General features: G+C 36.5%; 1 protein-coding gene across 19 annotated transcripts in view; it reads left to right on the plus strand.

Annotated features, from left to right (window-relative positions):
• Positions 1-19,499, plus strand: part of R3HDM1 (R3H domain containing 1) — a 203,492-nt gene that overhangs the window by 68,363 nt on the left and 115,630 nt on the right. For 17 of the 19 annotated variants that reach the window (XM_042994336.1, XM_042994342.1, XM_042994338.1 and 14 more), the window contains 3 exons: positions 8,186-8,394; positions 9,381-9,414; positions 10,020-10,230. In XM_042994336.1, coding sequence (XP_042850270.1) covers positions 10,060-10,230 — 171 coding nt within the window. In that variant the 5' untranslated portion in view covers positions 8,186-8,394; positions 9,381-9,414; positions 10,020-10,059. Of the gene's footprint in view, positions 1-8,185; positions 8,395-9,040; positions 9,116-9,380; positions 9,415-10,019; positions 10,231-19,499 lie in introns of all 19 variants that reach the window. The other 2 variants (XM_042994335.1, XM_042994334.1) reach the window with 2 other exon arrangements.

Consider the following 19,499-nt stretch of genomic DNA (forward strand, 5'->3'; position numbering starts at 1 on the left):
ACCACAATGCTATGAAACTTGAAATCAACCACAGGAAAAAGTCTGGAAAACCTCCAAAAGCATGGGGGTTAAAGAGCACCCTACTAAAGAAAGAATGGGTCAACCAGGCAATTAGAGAAGACATTAAAAAATATATGGAAACAAACGAAAATGAAAATACAACAATCCAAACGGTTTGGGATGCAGTGAAGGCAGTCGTGAGAGGAAAATACATTGCCATCCAGGCCTATCTCAAAAAACAAGAAAAGTCCCAAATACAGAATCTATCAGCACACCTAAAGGAAGTAGAAGCAGAACAGCAAAGAGACCCCAAACCCAGCAGAAGAAGAGAAATAATAAAGATCAGAGCAGAAATAAACAATATAGAATCTAAAAAAACTGTAGAGCAGATCCATGAAACCAAGAGTTGGTTTTTTGAAAAGATAAACAAAATTAATAAACCTCTAGCCAGGCTTCTCAAAAAGAAAAGGGAGAGGACCCAAATAGATAAAATCATGAATGAAAATGGAATTATTACAACCAATCCCTCAGAGATACAAACAATTATCAGGGAATACTATAAAAAACTATATGCCAACAAACTGGACAACCTGGAAGAAATGGACAAATTCCTAAGCACCCACACACTTCCAAAACTCAAACAGGAAGAAATAGAAAACTTGAACAGTCTCATAACCAGTGAAGAAATTGAATCAGTTATCAAAAATCTTCCACAAATAAAAGTCCAGGACTAGATGGCTTCCCTGGGGAATTCTAGCAGACATTTAAAGCAGAGATAATACCTATCCTTCTCAAGCTGTTACAAAAAATAGAAAGGGAAGGAAAACTTCCAGACTCATTCTATGAACCCAGCATTACTTTGATTCCCAAACCAGACAGAGACCCAGCAAAACAAGAGAACTACAGGCCAATATCCCTGATGTATATGGATGCAAAAATTCTCAATAAGATACTAGCAAATTGACTTCAACAGCATATAAAAAGAATTATTCACCATGATCAAGTGAGATTCATTCCTGGGCTGCAGGGCTGTTTCAACATTCGCAAATCAATCAACGTGATACATCACATTAATAAAAGAAAAGATAAGAACCTTATGATCCTGTTAATCGATGCAGAAAAAGCATTTGACAAAATTCAGCATCCTTTCTTAATAAAAACCCTCAAGAAAGTCAGGATAGAAGGAACATACTTAAACATCATAAAAGCCATTTATGAAAAGCCCATAGTGGAATGGATGAGGAAAAACTGAGAGCTTTCCCCCTGAGATCAGGAACACGACAGGGATGTCCACTCTCACGGCTGTTGTTTAACATAGTGTTGGAAGTGCTAGCATCAGCAATCAGACAACAAAAGGAAATCAAAGGCATCAAAATTGGCAAAGATGAAATCAAGCTTTCATTTTTTGCAGATGACATGATATTATACCTGGAAAACCCAATAGACTCCACCAAAAGTCTGCTACAACTGATACATGAATTCAGCAAAGTCGCAGGATACAAAATCAATGTACAGAAATCAGTTGCATTCTTATACACTAATAATGAAGCAACAGAAAGACAAATAAACTGATCCCATTCACAATTGCCCCCAAAATCATAAAATACCTAGGAATAAATCTGACCAAAGATGTAAAAGATCTGTATGCTGAAAACTATAGAAAGCTTATGAAGGAAATTGAAGAAGATATAAACAAATGGAAAAACATTCCGTGCTCATGGATTGGAAGAATAAATATTTTTAAAATGTCACTACTACCCAAAGCTACCTACACTTTCAATGCAATCCCAATCAAAATTGCACCAGCATTCTTCTTGAAGCTAGAGCAAGCAATCCTAAAATTTGTATGGAACCACAAAAGACCCCGCATAGCCAAAGTAATATTGAAGAAGACCAAAGCAGGAGGCATTACAACCCCAGACTTTATTCTCTCTTACAAAGCTGTAATCATGAAGACAGCATGCTGTTGGCACAAAAACAGACACATAGACCAATGGGATAGAATAGAAACTCCAGAATTGGACCCACAAAAGTATGGCCAACTAATCTTTGACAAGGAGGAAAGAATATCCAATGGAAAAAGACAGTCTCTTTAACAAATGGTGCTGGCAGAACTGGACAGCAACATGCAGAAAAATGAAACTAGACCACTTTGTTACACCATTCACAAAAATAAACTCAAAATGGATAAAGGACCTGAATGTGAGACAGGAAACCATCAAAACCCTAGAGGAGAAGGCAGGAAAAAACCTCTCTGACCTCAGCCGCAGCAGTTTCTTACTTGACACATCTCCAAAGGCAAGAGAATTAAAAGCGAAAATGAACTCTTGGGACCTCATGAAGATAAAAAGCTTCTGCACTGCAAAGGAAACAATCAACAAAACTAAAAGCAACCAACAGAATGGGAAAAGATATTTGTAAATGACATATCGGACAAAGGGCTAGTATCCAAAATGTATAAAGAACTCACCAATCTGCACACCCGAAAAACAAATAATCCAGTGAAGAAACGGGCAGAAAACATGAGTAGACACTTCTCTAAAGAAGACATCCAGATGGCCAACAGGCACATGAAAAGATGCTCGACGTCACTTCTCATCAGGGAAATACAAATCAAAACCACACTCAGATACCACCTCATGCCAGTCAGAGTGGCTAAAATGAGCAAATCAAGAGACTGTAAATGCTGGCAAGGATGTGGAGAAACAGGAACCCTCTTGCACTGTTGGTGGGAATGCACACTGGTGCAGCCGCCCTGGAAAACAGTGTGGAGGTTCCTCAAAAAATTAAAAATAAATCTACCATATGACCCAGCAATAGCACTGCTAGGAATTTACCCAAGGGATACAGGAGTGCTGATGCATAGGGGCACTTGTACCCCAATGTTTACAGCAGCACTTTCAACAATAGCCAAATTATGGAAAGAGCCTAAATGTCCATCAACTGATGAATGGATAAAGAAGTTGTGGTTTATATATATGATGGAATACTACTTGACAATGAGAAAGAATGAAATATGGCCTTTTGTAGCAACTGGATGGACCTGGAGAGTGTTATGCTAAGTGAAATAAGTCATACACAGAAAGACAAATACCATATGTTTTCACTCTTATGTGGATCCTGAGAAACTAAGCAGAAGACCATGGGGGAGGGGAAGAAAAAAAAAGAAAGGGAGGGAGCCCAACCATGGGAGACTCTTAAAAAACTGAGAACACTCAGGGTTGATGGGGGGTGGGAGGGAGGGAAGGTGGGTGGTGGGTATTGAGGAGGGCTCCTGTTGGGATGAGCACTGGGTGTTGTATGGATACCAATTTGACAATAAATTTCATATTAAAAAAGAAAAGTAATTTGTCTCATAGTCTTGTAGCACTCAACTGATAAGTTATTTGTGCCCATTCTTCCACTTACCAAAAGTCTCTTCCCCTCTCTAAATACCATCTTAAAATCATTTTATGTATTTGTTGATAAATGTCATTGCTAACCACCTCTCTTGGGTTTCACAGACTCCTTTAGGTCAAGGTAGTTCTCCTTTGTTCTTTTAAAACATAGCTAATACTTATTGCAGCTTTGTTGCCTTTTGTGGTTCCTCACTAAATTTTTGTATGCTAGTAACTGTTTATAAATCACTTAGACATTTAGCATTTTGAAATGTTGGTGCTTATATTCTTGTTCAAGTGACTATGAGAATGTGAATTTACATTCTTTCCAAGTACAGCATAAACTGTTTTCCTTGTCTTTCTCACTAGAGGCCTTTAACCAATTGGTTGTGTTGATTGCTAACCTTAGGAGAAGAAGCTGATGTGTATTGGTCTTGTTTTCATAAATGTGCCTGCCTGGTTACATGTTTTACCCTACAGGAAGAAATACAGCGTTGTGTTCATCTAATGAAATGACAATTAATAACCAGATAGTCATAACAGAGGGAAGATGCAGTGTACTTTGCCAAATTCTATTTCAGATAACTTCAGTAATGTTATTCTTTTTTTTCCCTCAGTATCCAAGGGGAGAGTACTTAATTTTTACCTGTAGGAGCCAGATTTCTTCAGCACAAAAACAACTGATTTTTTGATATTTTGTTAACCTAGAGTAAACTGATTTTTTTCATTGCGTAAAAGTAAAGTTTTTTGGGTTTTTTTTATGCCTAACTTTTCAGTTCTTTTGTGCTGTCAAACCAAATGTTAGGGCCTAGGCATAAATAAAGTATGCTTTGAATTAACAGTATCAGTTTTGCATTTTGTTGCTGAAAATTCTATCTGAAATTTTCACTAGAGAAACTCCACTTTCATGGAATGCATAGTCTGTATTTTCGAATGTTGATTCTAATTCCGCCCTGCTTTGTCTCCTTGGAGAGGAAGACAAACATAACTGTGCTTATTTATCATTTGGAAACTACTAGGCTTCACATTGTTCCTTAACCACAAACTGAATCCTTATTGCCAACCAGGTTTGCATGGCTTGATACTTAAGTTTACAAGAGATAGAGAAATGAAGAGAAACTGGATGATTACTTGGCAGTTATGATAATTCAGTCGTGATTAGCTTTACTGACCATTAATATGAAGTTAATAATGCTGTCTTCCTGTGCACCAAAGAACAATACATATCCTATCCATGTGAAAAGAATTTTTACTTTTTGCATTGAACACAATATTAAGGAGTTAGTACATAAGTACTCTTGAAATGTAGGTGCTCTAAAAACACAAATTGTCATTCCTCTTGGTACATATGTATGATAATAGAGCATTGTGGGTAAGAGCCTGGAGTGGTGCACCTGATTCATATCCTTGTCCCCATGCTTACTAGCTGGGTGACCTTGGACAAATCCCTTAATCCTCTCTGTGCCTTAGTTTTCTAACCTGTAAAACAGAGATAATAATAGGACCTACTTGGAATTGTTGTGAGCTCAAAATCTACTAATTGAAAGGTAGTAGAATGGTACCTGGCATATGGTAAGCTATATATTAGTGTTTGTTATGGGTGGTAATTATTTGTTTTTCTTTTGTAGATTGCCTGTTCCCCATTTCTCTTTTTTTTTTTCTTTTGATTTATAAAAACATCTTTACTTTATAGACTTTGATCCTTTTGTGTTAGAAGTAGTTATTTTATCATTTGTCTTTTAGTCTTTGTTATACTTTGTCATACCAAAATATTAAAACTTTATTGTAAGTTTGTTAATATTTCTTTGATAGCTTCTAGATTTTTTATGTCATGCTTGGTAAGCGCCCCCCTTCCCAATAATTATAAAAATAGTTCTTATTTTTCCTTGTACTTTATGGTTTCTTTTATTAGGTTACAATCTTTAATTTTACCTTTGATTCCCTTTTGCTTATGGTGCCAGGTAGGTGCCAACCTTTGTATATGCTTCTGAAGATTTTATATATACAGACATTTATCTTTTTTGGCTACCTGGGAGCACAGAAATTGTATAGAATCAGATCTCTGACTTGGTTCTAATAACTTGTTACAATTGCTGTAATGTTTATTCAAAGTTGAATATGAATTTAGAGTACATATATCCATCTCTTAGATTGAAACAGATTCTTGAGACATTCAATTTGCAAATATCAGTAACAGTAGATACTCAGATGTATGTGCTTAATAAATACCAACATTTTGCTAACTTTCTGTAAGTTGCCTTTCAGTTGGAGAAACTTGACAAACTCATGTATGTTTTTAAGTCACTTTCACTTACTGTATAACAATGTATTACATTAAGGTGGTACATTTAATTGACTGCTAATTGCATTGGCAGAGATACCATATCCCTATCTTGTAGATCCTATACTTGACCTTACATGCCCATACAGACTCCAGAAGCCATACAGCCCTGCAGAAGTGTAGGTATTGTGCCAAGATAAAACAGTTTTGGTTTTAGTGAATACTAGAAAGCTGGAATATCTCTTTTATCTGAAGATTTGGAGAAGAAAAACATTTTATTTAAAACAAAAGCATTAGTATTCAGAGAAGAATGGAGAATTTTGTAATTTTTTTTTAATGTGTATTTATTTTAGAGAGAGAGACAGAGTACAAGCGGGGGGAGGGGCAGAGAGAGAGGGAAACAGAATCCAAAGCAGGCTCCAGGGTCTGAGCTGTCACCACAGAGCCTGACACAGGGCTCGAACCCAGGAGCTGTTAGCTCACGACCTGAGCTGAAGTCTGAAGCTTAACCAACGGCACCCGAAGAATTTTGTGAATTTTTAATGTTAAATTAGAAGGCTAAAAATGAGAGCCCCTTGAGGCTGTGCATCCAGGCAAGCACTTCCCTTCTCAGGTATACACACATCCACGCAAACTAGTGTTCTCCTCTTTTGACCTTTGTAGGGTATATGCATAGGAAAACTTGAGGTATACAAAGCCACTAATGGACCTCCTTTCAATCTGCTATCATGGAGGGTACAGCCAGCACACAGCAAACTCAGCCTCAGCCAACTGCTGACTTAGAATGATTCTAACCATGGAAAAGAGCTGATATTTTGGAGTGCCCACCTGTTGGAGAGGGTGTAGTAGATGCTTTACGTTTAAAACATTTATTCTTCCCAATAAGTTTATGAGCTAAATACACTGTTTCCCACTTCATAGCTCAGAAAATTATGGCTCACAAAGATTAGTAATTTACCAAAGTCATAATTGGCAGATCTGGGATTTAAACTCTGGTGTAATGCTAGTGCACTTGATAATTATCTCTTTCCCAGGAAATAGTAACTGGTCATTTTGGTTCAGAATCATTTATGTAATTTATCAAGGGGTGTGGAATATTGACAATTATTGGTCACACACATTCGTTGTGTGACTTTGGACAAGTCACTTGACCTCTAGGTGCTAATAGCTTGTGTGGTAAATTAGATTGGACTGGGTGTCTTTAAGGTTCATTGGGGTTCTTCAGAACTAAGTATTTGCCTCTTCACATTGTGCCTCTTCTTCATTAACCCTTGCACTGTTGCTTTTTTTAAAATTTCTTATATGGATTACAGCCTTTGCTTTTTTAGAATTTCAAATTTCAAGGCTTCATGATTGAATCACGAATCACTTTGCAAAAAAAAAGTAGTAATTTAGCTGTTTAGTGAGTGCTGCCATCTTGTGTCTACCATTTTGTGAGAGCAAAAGTTAGAACTTAGAAAAATCATACTGAAGTATTTTTTGTTGTGTTTTTTGCAGGGGGAAAAAAACACATTTCATTTGATTTAGTGGGCCAACAACCTCAGTCAAATAGAGAGGACAATGTCATTTAGCAAACAACTTTTACATTTGCTTATGTTGCCTCCTTTTTGTTATCCCTTAGTCAGACAGTGAAACTGAGATGTGTAAACTAATGTGAATTTATATATCAGGGTTCTAAATTATTCTATTTCAAGATAGTTTTTGAAGAGCTAGTATAAGATGTGAATGGTTCTATGATGCATGGTTGGTAATACTAGCATCCTTTCTCTTGGTGCTTACACCTTACTTGTTCTATTGTTTCACCTTAAAATTGTACTTTTCAGTTTATTAATAGACAACAAAACTATCAAAGGAAAATGGAAGAGCAATATAGGATTTTTAGAGGGATTTGTTTACTATGATGTATTCATTTGTAGCATAAATACATAAAATGAAACTGACTTTAAAAACAGATGACACTTAAAGAATTTTGGCATTTCAGATGTCTTTAAAAATAATCTTTCTACCCTTTAGACATTTACTTTTAACAGACCATGTGGGTTTCTTTGAAAATGTTAAATGACTTATTATAGCCTTTTGTTCTTTTGTGCTCTTAAAAATCTAGAGTGTGATCATTATTCAAAATTATAGTCTTCCATTAAATCCATAGAGTTGGAGCTCTGGAAGAAAACTCTTTGGAGTTAAGCATTCTTGGTTGCAATCTTAGACAAACTTTTTTTCCTTTATAAAATACATAAATATCTCTCCTACAACACTGACCACATACTAAATTCTTGTTATGTATTAGTTCCCTAACTTTCTTCTCCCCTCTGCTTTTACTGCTAAACTCTCTAGGTGGCCTCAGTGACTTATTTAGGCTCACAAACTAATACATGTGAAAATTAGTTGTAAGTATGCATTCTGACTTTTGTTTAAGACAAGAAACTAGTAAATTCACCAGCAGTAACATTTTTAATTTCCAAATTACTATGTAGTGTTCCTCCCCTTGGCTCTTTTGTTAAAATGTTTTCTCTTATTTTAATTTTAGGCCACTGAAAGGTATGATATATTTGATTCACGACAGTCCATTTCAGCCCAGGAATCTACAGTGGTGACAAGGACATGGGACTCCTCCTGCCAGATTCCAGATGGTTCAATACACTTGACATCCTGGCTGACAACTGTGAAAAAGAACCTTGGATTACTTTATTTTATTTTTGTGGGACACCACAATCCCAATTCCATAGGACACATCAGGTAAACTGTCTTATCACTTAAGAAAAACATACCCCTTTTTCTTTTAAAATCTTACATATGAAAAGCAGGGAGCCAGAGTATTTTAAGAAATGCCCTACCCTTTAATAACCTTGTTGTTTTGAAAATAAGTCAGTTAACTCTGATATGGAATATAATTAAGGAAGACTTTTTTTTTTTTTTTTTTTTTTGGAGAGAGAATCCCAGGTACTGTCAGCCCGACCTAGGTCTCAATCTCAGGAGGAACTGTGAAATCATGACCTTAACTAAAATCAAGAGTTGGACACTTAATCAACTGAGCTATCTAGGTGCCCTAAGGAAAACTTTTTAAAATTCAGTTTAGTCTACCTGTGACTTTAGAATCTATTTCTCCCTCTTTTTTTTGTTTGTTTTTTTTTGTGTGGGTTTTTTTTTTTTTTAACCTTTTCAGATGTGTTTATGGATTTCTGAAATTTGTTTAGGTATTTGTTTATGATTATGTGAGGTGATACATTGTGGTAACCATTTCACAATATATACGTATCATATCATCATGTCATGCACCTTAAACTTACACATTGTTTTATGTCAATTATATCTCGATAAAGCTAGAAAAAAAATAGAAGTTGTTTACATCAAGTTTTGTTCTACAAGGTCACATTTCTCACAGGTTCAAAAATGACAGCTGTCCCTGATGCACTGCTATTTGGTATCAGCATAAAGTGTTTTCTTAAACTCACTAAAGGTATGAAATATATTGGCATCTTACGCATTTGATTTTCTGAGGAATCTGTATACTAAAATGTCTGATAATAGGTGTTTGTCACTGAATCACATATCAGGAGAGTTTTCAATGCTTGATTCATAATGCAGATTATTAATGCAGATTACCAACTGTGTTTTGTATAGAATGTTGCTGGTTGTTTTTTTTTTTTAATTATTTCCTTTTAAAAATTTGGAACTTTAGGCATCTAAATGAAGGCTATAATAGAAATATATTTTTCTTACAGGAAGATACTCCTGAAATCCTTTTTAGAAAAAAAGGTAAATCTCTATTTACCTTTATAACTACAACCATTGCCTTAACATGGATCATTCCTTAATGTTTCCTAAGACCCTTTAAAAGTTGTGTCCTTAATGTTTCCTAAGACCCTTTAAAAGTTGTGTGTGTGGGGCCCCTGGGTGGCTCAGTCGGTTAAGCATCTGACTTTGGCTCAGGTCATGATCTCGCGGTGAGTTCAAGCCCCACGTCCTGATCTGTGCTGACAGCTCAGAGCCTGGAGCCTGCTTCACATTCTGTGTCTGTCTCTCTCTCAGGCCCTCCCCACTCATGCTCTGCCTCTCTCTCTCTCTCTCTCTCTCTGCCCACCCCCAAAAATAAATGAACTTTAGAAAAATAATTTTAAAAAGTGGCATGTATTTCAGAATCACCTCATACCCTTACTGTAGCTCTTATCTCATTGTATACCTTTTTTAGTGTATATGTCTGCCACTAAATTCTATAGTTTTTGAAAGTAGGAATTTTGCTTCTATCTTGTTTAAAGCCAACATTATTCCTGGACCATAGAAGGCATCAGTCAATATTGTATAGTAACTGAATTTAAGAGATGTTTCAAACTGAATTTAAATTTTTTTTCTTTCTTGCTAAGGCTTCAAGTTCCCTGTAGAATTCTAAAATAACCTTTGCTGATGAGGATGTCTGATACTGTTACTGTAAAAAATGAAACTGAAACAATGAAGGATTTGGAGGCAGAAGTGAAAGATAAAACCAGAGTTGAAAATCTTATCAAATCAGAAAACTATGGGAAGATTTTGGCAGAGAAGAATGAACGTTGTATTGACAACAATATTGATTTGCAGGTAAACAGGATTTTCTCTCTGACTACAAATACTAATTCTCAAGATACAATTATACTCTTTATACCAATCTCACTCTCAAAATTCTAAAAGGGTAAGTTGACCCTTTGGGACGTGTTTACTAGCTGTTTTTTGAGCTATCTGGATTAGATTGTTGAGTGTAGCTCTTTGAATTGCTTGTATCTTTGATTTGCTTTGTATTTACTTATAATTGCTTTCATTTGTATGTGTACAATTCATTTTTTATTGGGTTTCTACTTTTTTGTACTCCTCTGCACCTATTAGCATCATGAGAGTTCAGGATCTAACCTAAGAACCCTTAAAGGAGAGAAGAATAAGTAAGATTGCAAACTGTAGAAGTTTTCTTGGCAAAAACAACCCTTAAGGGAAGCAGTCACCCATGACTGAGAACAGAGGTTGCTGGGAAAAACGAATTCATTTGAGGCTCTTGCTGCTACACATATATGATTTAGAATTAACTACTGAGAAGGCTTTTAATTCCAGGCATAGATGGAAATTGATGAATTGGTCAAAAGATTCAAGATAGGTAAAAATTATTTCAAGTAGTACTTACAGTATTCACTTCCGAATGTTCTAGTAATGTCCCATGATTTGTGAGTCAGGAAGATGGCATAAGGGCTTGGCTTACTGAATTTTTAGTGAATTTGTTGCCTAAGGCAACAAAAGTGGTTTTTTGCCAATATTTAACTGATAGATGGACTGGCCTGGAAAGTCCAAAACTGTTTCACTCACATATCTGACACCATGGTGGGAATGGCTGAGATGTCTTCTCACCTGGAACTGGGAGCATCTCCCTGTGGCCCCTCCAGCATGGCCGCCCAGGGTAGTCACACTTACTATGTGATGACTCAGGGATCACAGAAAGAATGTTCCAGGAGCCAACCACAGCTGCAAGCATTCTTTTGACTAGGCTTAGAAGTCCCAGGATGTCTCTTCTGTCATCTTTTGATGACATATGTGAATAAAGTTAGCTCAGATTCAAGGGAGGGGCAATTAGAGTTTCCATCTCAGTAGGAAAGAAAGACCTTTAATCTACCACAAAACTTTCTTAAATATTATTTCTAACTCATTTGTTTTAGTTTAGCCCTATGAATAAAGAATTCTAGTTTGGAGAAAATATTTTATTGTTATTCTGTCATTCTTATTACATCCTGAAGATCTCGAGGACTACTTTTTTATAAGCATAAAGGGCTATTTTTTTAATATACTTTTCTTATAAGTAAAGAAGTTTCTTTAAGGGTTATTTCATTCATTCAGTCAGAAACTTTGTTTATTCCCCATTATATGCCAGAAATGTGTTAGAAAATGAAAGCAACTCACATAGCTATAAAAAGGCATTTAGGCCCCACTGATTAAGTATAGTCAAGTGGTAATTACCTAAGAAATTGGCAGAAATAACATACTTTTCCTAGTCATTTTTAGTAATAGCACTTTTTAAAACAAATTGCCAAGCTTGCCGTCACTACACTGTGATGGCAGCATGCCAGTATCCTGATTGAATCAGAGAAAATCTGCTAAAATTCTATTGCACTTATTATTGAAATAGTAGAAGATTTCCTTTTAGTCCCTTTTTTATACCTAATACTCCCTCTTCCAGGTCATGCTTATAAACAAGTGATCAGTTTGGATTATTGCATTTCTTACTGTGTGTGTTGTGTTGCCCTTGGCAGTAAGCACTGTTGAATCATGGCACAGTTCATACTATAGGAATATAGGAAAATTGCATGCATTCCCCAAACACTTATTGAAAGCCTATTCTATGCAAAGGAAATACTATAGTAAGCAAAAATGAACATGGTCTCTGACATACTCCATTCAGCATCATGACTATAAAGATTGGGAAGAGAAACAAAGAGAACATGAGAATTCATCTTATATTAATCTATTGAATGCTATATTCACAGTGTGTTCAGATGTTTTTTAAGAGTTTACTGTATGTGAGAATATTTACTCTGCTTGGAACTTTTTGAGATCCAACATGCCTTCATGCAAGGTGTCTGGCAAGAGGCTTACAGTCAAAACAACTTACATGGAAGAGATTTAAGTAGTGGAAATTAGAAATGGAAGTAGATTAATAAATATAAAAGTTTTTTCCTGTATTTTTACCTATTATAATGTAAAAAAAAGTCAACTGTGTTAAGCGTCAGTAGAATAGTCTTGTTACAAAAAATCTGGCTAATATAAAATTATCTTTTAACTTACTGTGGAGTTACCTTATGACATACTAGTAGACATTTCATCTTTCTTGGGTACCTTTAAGATGCTGGCTAAAGGTTTAATTTTAATAGCCACTGTATTTACTTAAATTTAGATGTGTATATCAACTTATATATGTTTCCTATTAAGAATTTTGAATAAACCAATATATTGCCTATTTCCTTGTCTATCATTCTGAATAAACTTATATCTGTTGTCTTGCTTCAACCCAGTAATACTTGAAGTGACTTAGAAAAATGAAAATGTTTCTTCAAGAAGCATATATTTCATCCATTCCCAAGTCTTAATTTCCTGACCATGCCCTTAGTGCTTTATTTAGAAAAAGTCATTTTTGAACGAAGGGATGTAGTAGCTTCTGTAATACTGTGAAGACATCTTACAGTTTTCTACTATGTTAAAGTGTTAAAGATAGCATTCATATAAAAAATTTTATCAAACTGGAGAGAGGACAGCAGACATTGGACATTACCTTCGATGATTACAAGTGGACTATCTCATAGAGCTCCTTAACCATTGCTTTTATATGTAATTCTGCTGGCGTGACTCTCTCTTTTTTAAAAATGTTAGTTGTGTTCTTCATTCAGAGTTTTATTTTGGGTTATAATCTTTTATAGAAGTTTTAGAATTACTTTCTTAAGAATACTTTAGTGCTAATTTGAGCGATCTGTGTACATTAATGTCAAGAAGTTAACTTACCTACATAATTACTGTGGGGTTGGTTCTGAACTGTTGATTATGGTCCCAGATAATTGTGCAAAGAGTTTTTGCTGAGTAATTTTTCTACTGCCACACGCTATTCCTATTACAGATACTAAGTTGTATATTGGACTTTTTATGATTATATAGTAATTAGAAGATTGAAGTGATGAGGAGTCAAGCTTCTAAATCCAGAAAAATGTTCGACTACAACTAATCTTTAATGAATGGTGGGGGAAGGGGAGAAGTGTTTGCTTTGGTTTTCTTTGTTAAACTGATTAATATGCCCTCTGGTGTTCGATTTTTCTCAGGGATAGAATTTTCAGATTAAATTTAGGGTGAATTACTTGTCTTGATTTTTTGTAGTCATTTATTTCAAATGTAAAATTAGGAATCTTGTGCTCTGCTTACTATTTATTCAACTTCCCCATTCTTTTTTAATTGTATTTTTGTACAGGACAAATGCTTTGTGTAGGGGTACTCATCTGTGTACATGTGTATATAAACACAATCCAAAACCTATTTTAGAGCAGTTTAAACAATGATCCCTCTCCCAACAAACTATTTATTGAACAATAAGATGGCCAGTCCAGATTGTGTTGGTAACCTTTGTTGTGGAGGAAATGAGAACTGATTTTTGTTTACAACTAGACCTTTATGTGCCAAAGAGCATGAACAGCTTCTGATCTATATGAGTGAATTTACCAGACAAAATCAGTTGAAGTAGGTGCTTAGTATACTCTGTTTCTATAGCAGGCCCTTTGATAGTCAAGACAAAATACCTACATCTTGTGTCCCCAGGTGAGCTCCAATGCCTTTCTTTAAAAAAAGGGAAGATGGGGCATGGAAGAGACAAGAAAGCAATGGCAATCTAATAGGGTTATCAGAAAAACTCAAGGTACAGACCCCATTGACCAACAGGAGGTTAACAGGCATTAAATTATTTAACTGATGAAACATGTAAAGAAGTTTTTGTTTAAAGGATTGAATGAGGGGCGCCTGGGTGGCTCAGTCAGTTGAGCGTCCGACTTCAGCTCAGGTCATGATCTCGTGGTCCGTGAGTTCAAGCCCCATGTTGGGCTCTGTGCTGACAGCTCAGAGCCTGGAGCCTGTTTCGGATTCTGTGTCTCCCTCTCTCTCTGACCTTCCCCCATTCATGCTCTGTCTGTCTCTGTCTCAAAATAAATAAACGTTAAAAAAAATTTTTTTTAAATATTAAAAATAAAGGATTGAATGAAAGGCTGTCTGTATAAAATCATACCGATCTTAACTGTTTTCCTTTTTCTCCAACAAAGATATAAAGGATGTATCTAACATACCCGGTATATAGTGAGAGCCTAGCTAGTGGTAGATTCTATACCCATAGAATCTCCTATAGGTAGATTCTCTATCTATAGAATAAATACTCTATAATATTTATTATCATCAGCATGTTACTAATTATTTATTACTAATAGCACAACAACATGGCTTGTTAGAATAGTCCCTTTATTCTCACACAGCATTCTTTTTGTTAGTAGTAAAATACAAAATAAAACTTATTTCTTGACCTAAGCTCCCCAGAATTGCAGTGAAGTACTCTTTGTTTCTTTGCATTAAGTTCCAGATTTGTATATTATACTTTTATTGTCTTTTATTAATATTTAATGAATTCAACTTTTTTTTAATGTTTATTTTTGAGAGAGAGAGAGAGCGTGAGCAGGGGAGGGGCAGAGAGAGAGGGAGACACAGAATCCGAAGCAGGCTTCAGGCTCTGAGCTGTCAGCAGAGCCTGATGCGGGGTCAGACTCACAAACCATGAGATCATGACCTGAGCCGAAGTCGGACGCCTAACCAACTGAGCCACCTAGTTGCTCCAGTCAAATAATTTTTGAAAAGGGTGCCTATACCGTGGAGAAAGATAGTCTTTTCAACAAATGGTGTTGGAACAGCTGGATATCCACATGCAAAAGAAGGAAGTTGGAGCTTTACTTAATGCCATATATAAAAATTAACACAAAATCAATGAAAGACTTAAATGCAAGAGCTAAAACTATGAAACTCTTAGAAGAATACAGGGGGGAAACATCATGACATTGGATTTGCACTGATTTCTTAGGACACCAAGGGGATTTTTTCAGTCCCCAGCCCCACCACCTCCAAGACATCTCCAGTTCCCAGGGATACCTGCTGTAATCTGCACACCCAAGACAGAAAGGGCCATGGAGCTGGAGCTGCCAGACCTATTAAAAGTTGACAACTTTAAGGAAGTCAAAGGGTGAACACTGCATAGCCACAAAACAGACTGAAGAAGGTGTGGGGTAATACCCCCAAGATTCTGAATCTCAACACCCTCCCAGCTGGTATCAGTATTGGACTATACTTTGAACAGTGAGGATGTTGGATGCCTAAGACAAAAGCAACAACGCTAATAAAGGAAAACAACCATTAACCTGTGGAAGCTACCCCAACCAAATGATTAGTGAAGCCAGACTCCCTGAACATTGGGTGTTTCCAGCAGAAACACACATAGCCCAGAGCAGCAATACGCTGATGATGGCCCCACAGACAATGGGAGGAAAGCCACTGGCGTGGTTCAGTATTACCAGAGAGAATGTGGCATTTTCAAGAAAGGAGTTGATGCTGAGATCTGAGACAAGACTATATTAGTCTTCTGGTGCCAGACCCAGACAGTGTGTGTGTTTGGGTTCAGGCTGGATGGGTTTCCATTTGAATATCATGGATATCAGTGGAGGTATTCATCACCACCATCACCCTTTAAGAACCTGAGGAAGAAATGCCTTGGAAGAGACGTGCCCTCTGTTAATCCCATTGACATTTCTTCCAAAAAAGATCCTGAGTCCGCAAGAGATGCTCAAGGTAGTAACTTACCATTTTGTAGTTAAATTCATAAAACTCAAACAGTCACAGCTAAAGTTCCCAGAGTTTATCTGAGCACCCCTTCCGTTTTCCAGATATCTACGCCCAGGTCACTTGGAGAGCCAGTGGATAACCAAGAGTCACCTCCAGCCTTCTACCTCCATGTGGTTTTTCCAGAGCAGTGATAACTCAGTCATCTTTCCCAAGCTTATTTTTGCCCAACTACCCTAAAAGTAGCATCTGTGTTTCTGTGCATTTTATAGTGAACCCAAGCTCTTTTTGTTGAGTCTTGTAAATGCTACAGCATTTGCAAAACTGAGGACGCTCCAAGAGCCATCCCTGACCAAAGCTGGAGTTTGCTTCCTAATTAGTGAGACTTGGCTAATGAGAGTCAGATGAGATAGCCAGAGTGTTCTCAAGATGGATGGGTTTTGGAAGGGGAAAATAAAATGCTAAGCTCATATGCATACATACTACCAATTGGCTCAGGAAGATATTCAGCATCTCTATCAAGCAGGTGAGAGGAGACTAGGGACAGATGAATCTTGCTTTAACATGACTCTTGCCATAAGTATCTTCTCTCAGCTAAAAACTACCATGGAGGCTTATTCCAGGATGGCTAATCAAGATTTGTTAAGCCGTGTTGGCCGTGAATTAAAAGTGGTCTGAAGACCCATCTTCCACTATACCCTGAACTGCCTTGCTTTTTTTACTGAGAGGCTCTGCTATTCCATGAAATGTGCCAACACAGATGTCTCCACCCTGATCAGGATCATGGTCAGTGGAGAGATCGATCTTTTATAGATAAAACAGATGTTCAGTCAGGTGTATCAGAAGATTGTAGGCACAGTGATTGCAAGTGACACCGGTGGAGATTAGCAGAGGCTTCCTTTGGCCATGGTGGGCCAGTAAGAGGTACTTTTTTAAATGAATGAAGCCATTCAAAGCTTATCCTTCAACTCAGTGACTGACCTGCTTGCAGCAATATCAATTATCACTTAATCAAAAGAGCTCTTTACTAAGGGCTGTGTCAGAGTAATGTGCTTGGTTTGCATATGTAGTTATTGCCTTAATTCCAGTGTTATTTTTTTCTCGTATACAATCCATTTAAAGCCATATCACGATGTTGCAATAATGCAGTGTTTGTAAAGCATAATTCTCACTGCTTTTACTCTAATCAGGATACCAAATGGAATGTGAATCAAAATCTCGAACAGGGGGAAGGGTGATTACTTTTATGACGTTAGATTTGGCAGTGATTTCTTGGCTATGACACCAAAGGCACAGGTAACAAAAGAAGAAAAGACAAGTTAGATTTCATAAAAAAACTTTTTAATTGTGCATTAGAAGACACTGTCAACAGAGTAGACAGACAACCCATAGAATAGGAGAAAATATTGTAAATCATGTACTGATAAGTGATTAATAACCAGAATATATAGAGAATTCCTAAAAACACAAGTACAAAACAACCCTATTCAAAAATGGGCAAAGGACTTAAATAGACATTTCTCTAAATATCTATGAATGGCCAATAAGTGCATGAAAAGATACACATCATCATTAAACATTACGGAAAAGCAAAGCAAAACCACAATAGATACTACCTCATACCCATTTGGATGAATATCAAAAACCAGAAAGCACATTTTGGCAAGATGTAGGGGAATTAAAACCTTGTACAATCTTGGTGGGAACTTAAAATGGGACAGCCACTAGTGGAAAGTGGCGTAACAGTTAATCAAAAACTTAAAAATAGAACTACTATGTGATCCAGCAATTCCACTTTTAAGTCCCCTCCCCCCCCCAAAAAAAAATTAAAAGGATTTTGAAGAGATATTTGTACACCCACGTTCATAGCAGCATTATTCACAATAACTGAAACATTGAATCACCTCAAATGGATCCATCAACAGATGAATGAATGGGTAAGCATGTTTTGGTATATACATAAAATTGAATATTACTCAGCCTTAGGAAGGAAATTCTGCAACATGCTACAACCTTGAGGTCATTATGCTAAGTGAAATAATCCAGTCACAAAAGGCAAATACTATGTGCTTTCACCCTTATGAGGTACTTAAAGTAGTCAGAATCATTAAGACAAAGTAGAATGGTTGTTGCCAGGGGCTGGGGAGAGGAGAATGAGGAGTTGTATTTAATAGAGTAACTTTCAGTTTTACAAGATGAAGAGTTATGGATGTGGATGGTAGTGATGGTTGCACAACATTATGAATGCATTTAATACTACTGATCTGTACACCTAACTGCTAATATGGTAAATTTTATGTGTATTTTTCACTAATTTTAAAAAAAATGAGGAAAAAGTAAAAATATTCCTTAAAAAGATACATTTTTAAAATAATTTTATTCCTATTTAAAGTCAAATCTGGCTGCCAAAATGATACCAAAATATAAAACAAAGGCTGTTTGTTTGTTTTAATACACACAACATGTTTTCTATGCTTTGTTGTTATGTATATATTATGTAATTTCAGTTCTTTGCTATTTAAAGTGAAGTTATAACTGATTTTTATTAAATAATGGCCCTTTGGCATTTTATAATCTATTTAATGTAGTAGTGTATTAGTTTTCTACTGCAGCATAGCATATTACTGTAAACTTAGATGCTTAAAAGTAGCATCCACTTGCCAACTCATAGCTCTGTTGAAGCTAAGTTGGGTTCAGCTGAGTTCTTTGTTTAGGGTTTCACAAAGCCAAACTCAAAGGTGTTGGCCAGCCTAGGCCCTTATCTGGAGACTCAGGGAAGAATTTGCTTCCAAGCTCATTCCAGTTGCTAGTGTAATTTAGTTCCTTGCAGCTAGCTTTAAGTTTGAGGTCCACGTTTCCTTGCTGACTTCTTAGCCACGGGCTGCTTACTCTCTGCTCCTTAGAGCCTGCCTGCAATCTTCCCATGGCCTCTCCATCTTCAAAGCCAACACTGGTGTGTCATGTCCTTCTCACCTGTTGTTTTCTGACTTGCCCTTCTCCCAACCAAAGAAAACTTTCAGCTTTAAAAGAGCTCTCATGAATGTGTCAAACCCTGCTGGATTATCTGTATCTTAAGATGGACTGACTTGGGACTTTAATTACGTCTCCAAAACCCCCTCACAGCTTTACTTAGGTTAGAGTTTGATTAAATTATCAGGGGATTGGAATATGGGGAGACCATCTTTAGTATTCTGTCACAGGTAGTAGTCTGAAGGTTTTGGGTTCTGGTGGACTGTTTGGTAATTCTGAACTTGGACTCTAAGGTTCCTGAGACCAGAAACAGTTTTATTCATCTGTGTAGCCCAGTGTGTGGCAATGTCTTGTATACAAGCAGGAATTCAGAACATGTTAAATTAAATGAAATCACATTGAGATAATTTTACCTCTTTTTTTATCTTCATTGTTATCAAAAGTTCCTTATGAATTAAAACTGAGCTGGTGAATGTATGTATGAGTCTATAAAAACTCTAAACAATTACTGTAGGGGT

The sequence above is a fragment of the Panthera tigris genome, chromosome C1 (assembly GCF_018350195.1).
Source record: "Panthera tigris isolate Pti1 chromosome C1, P.tigris_Pti1_mat1.1, whole genome shotgun sequence".
Classification (NCBI taxonomy): domain Eukaryota; kingdom Metazoa; phylum Chordata; class Mammalia; order Carnivora; family Felidae; genus Panthera; species Panthera tigris.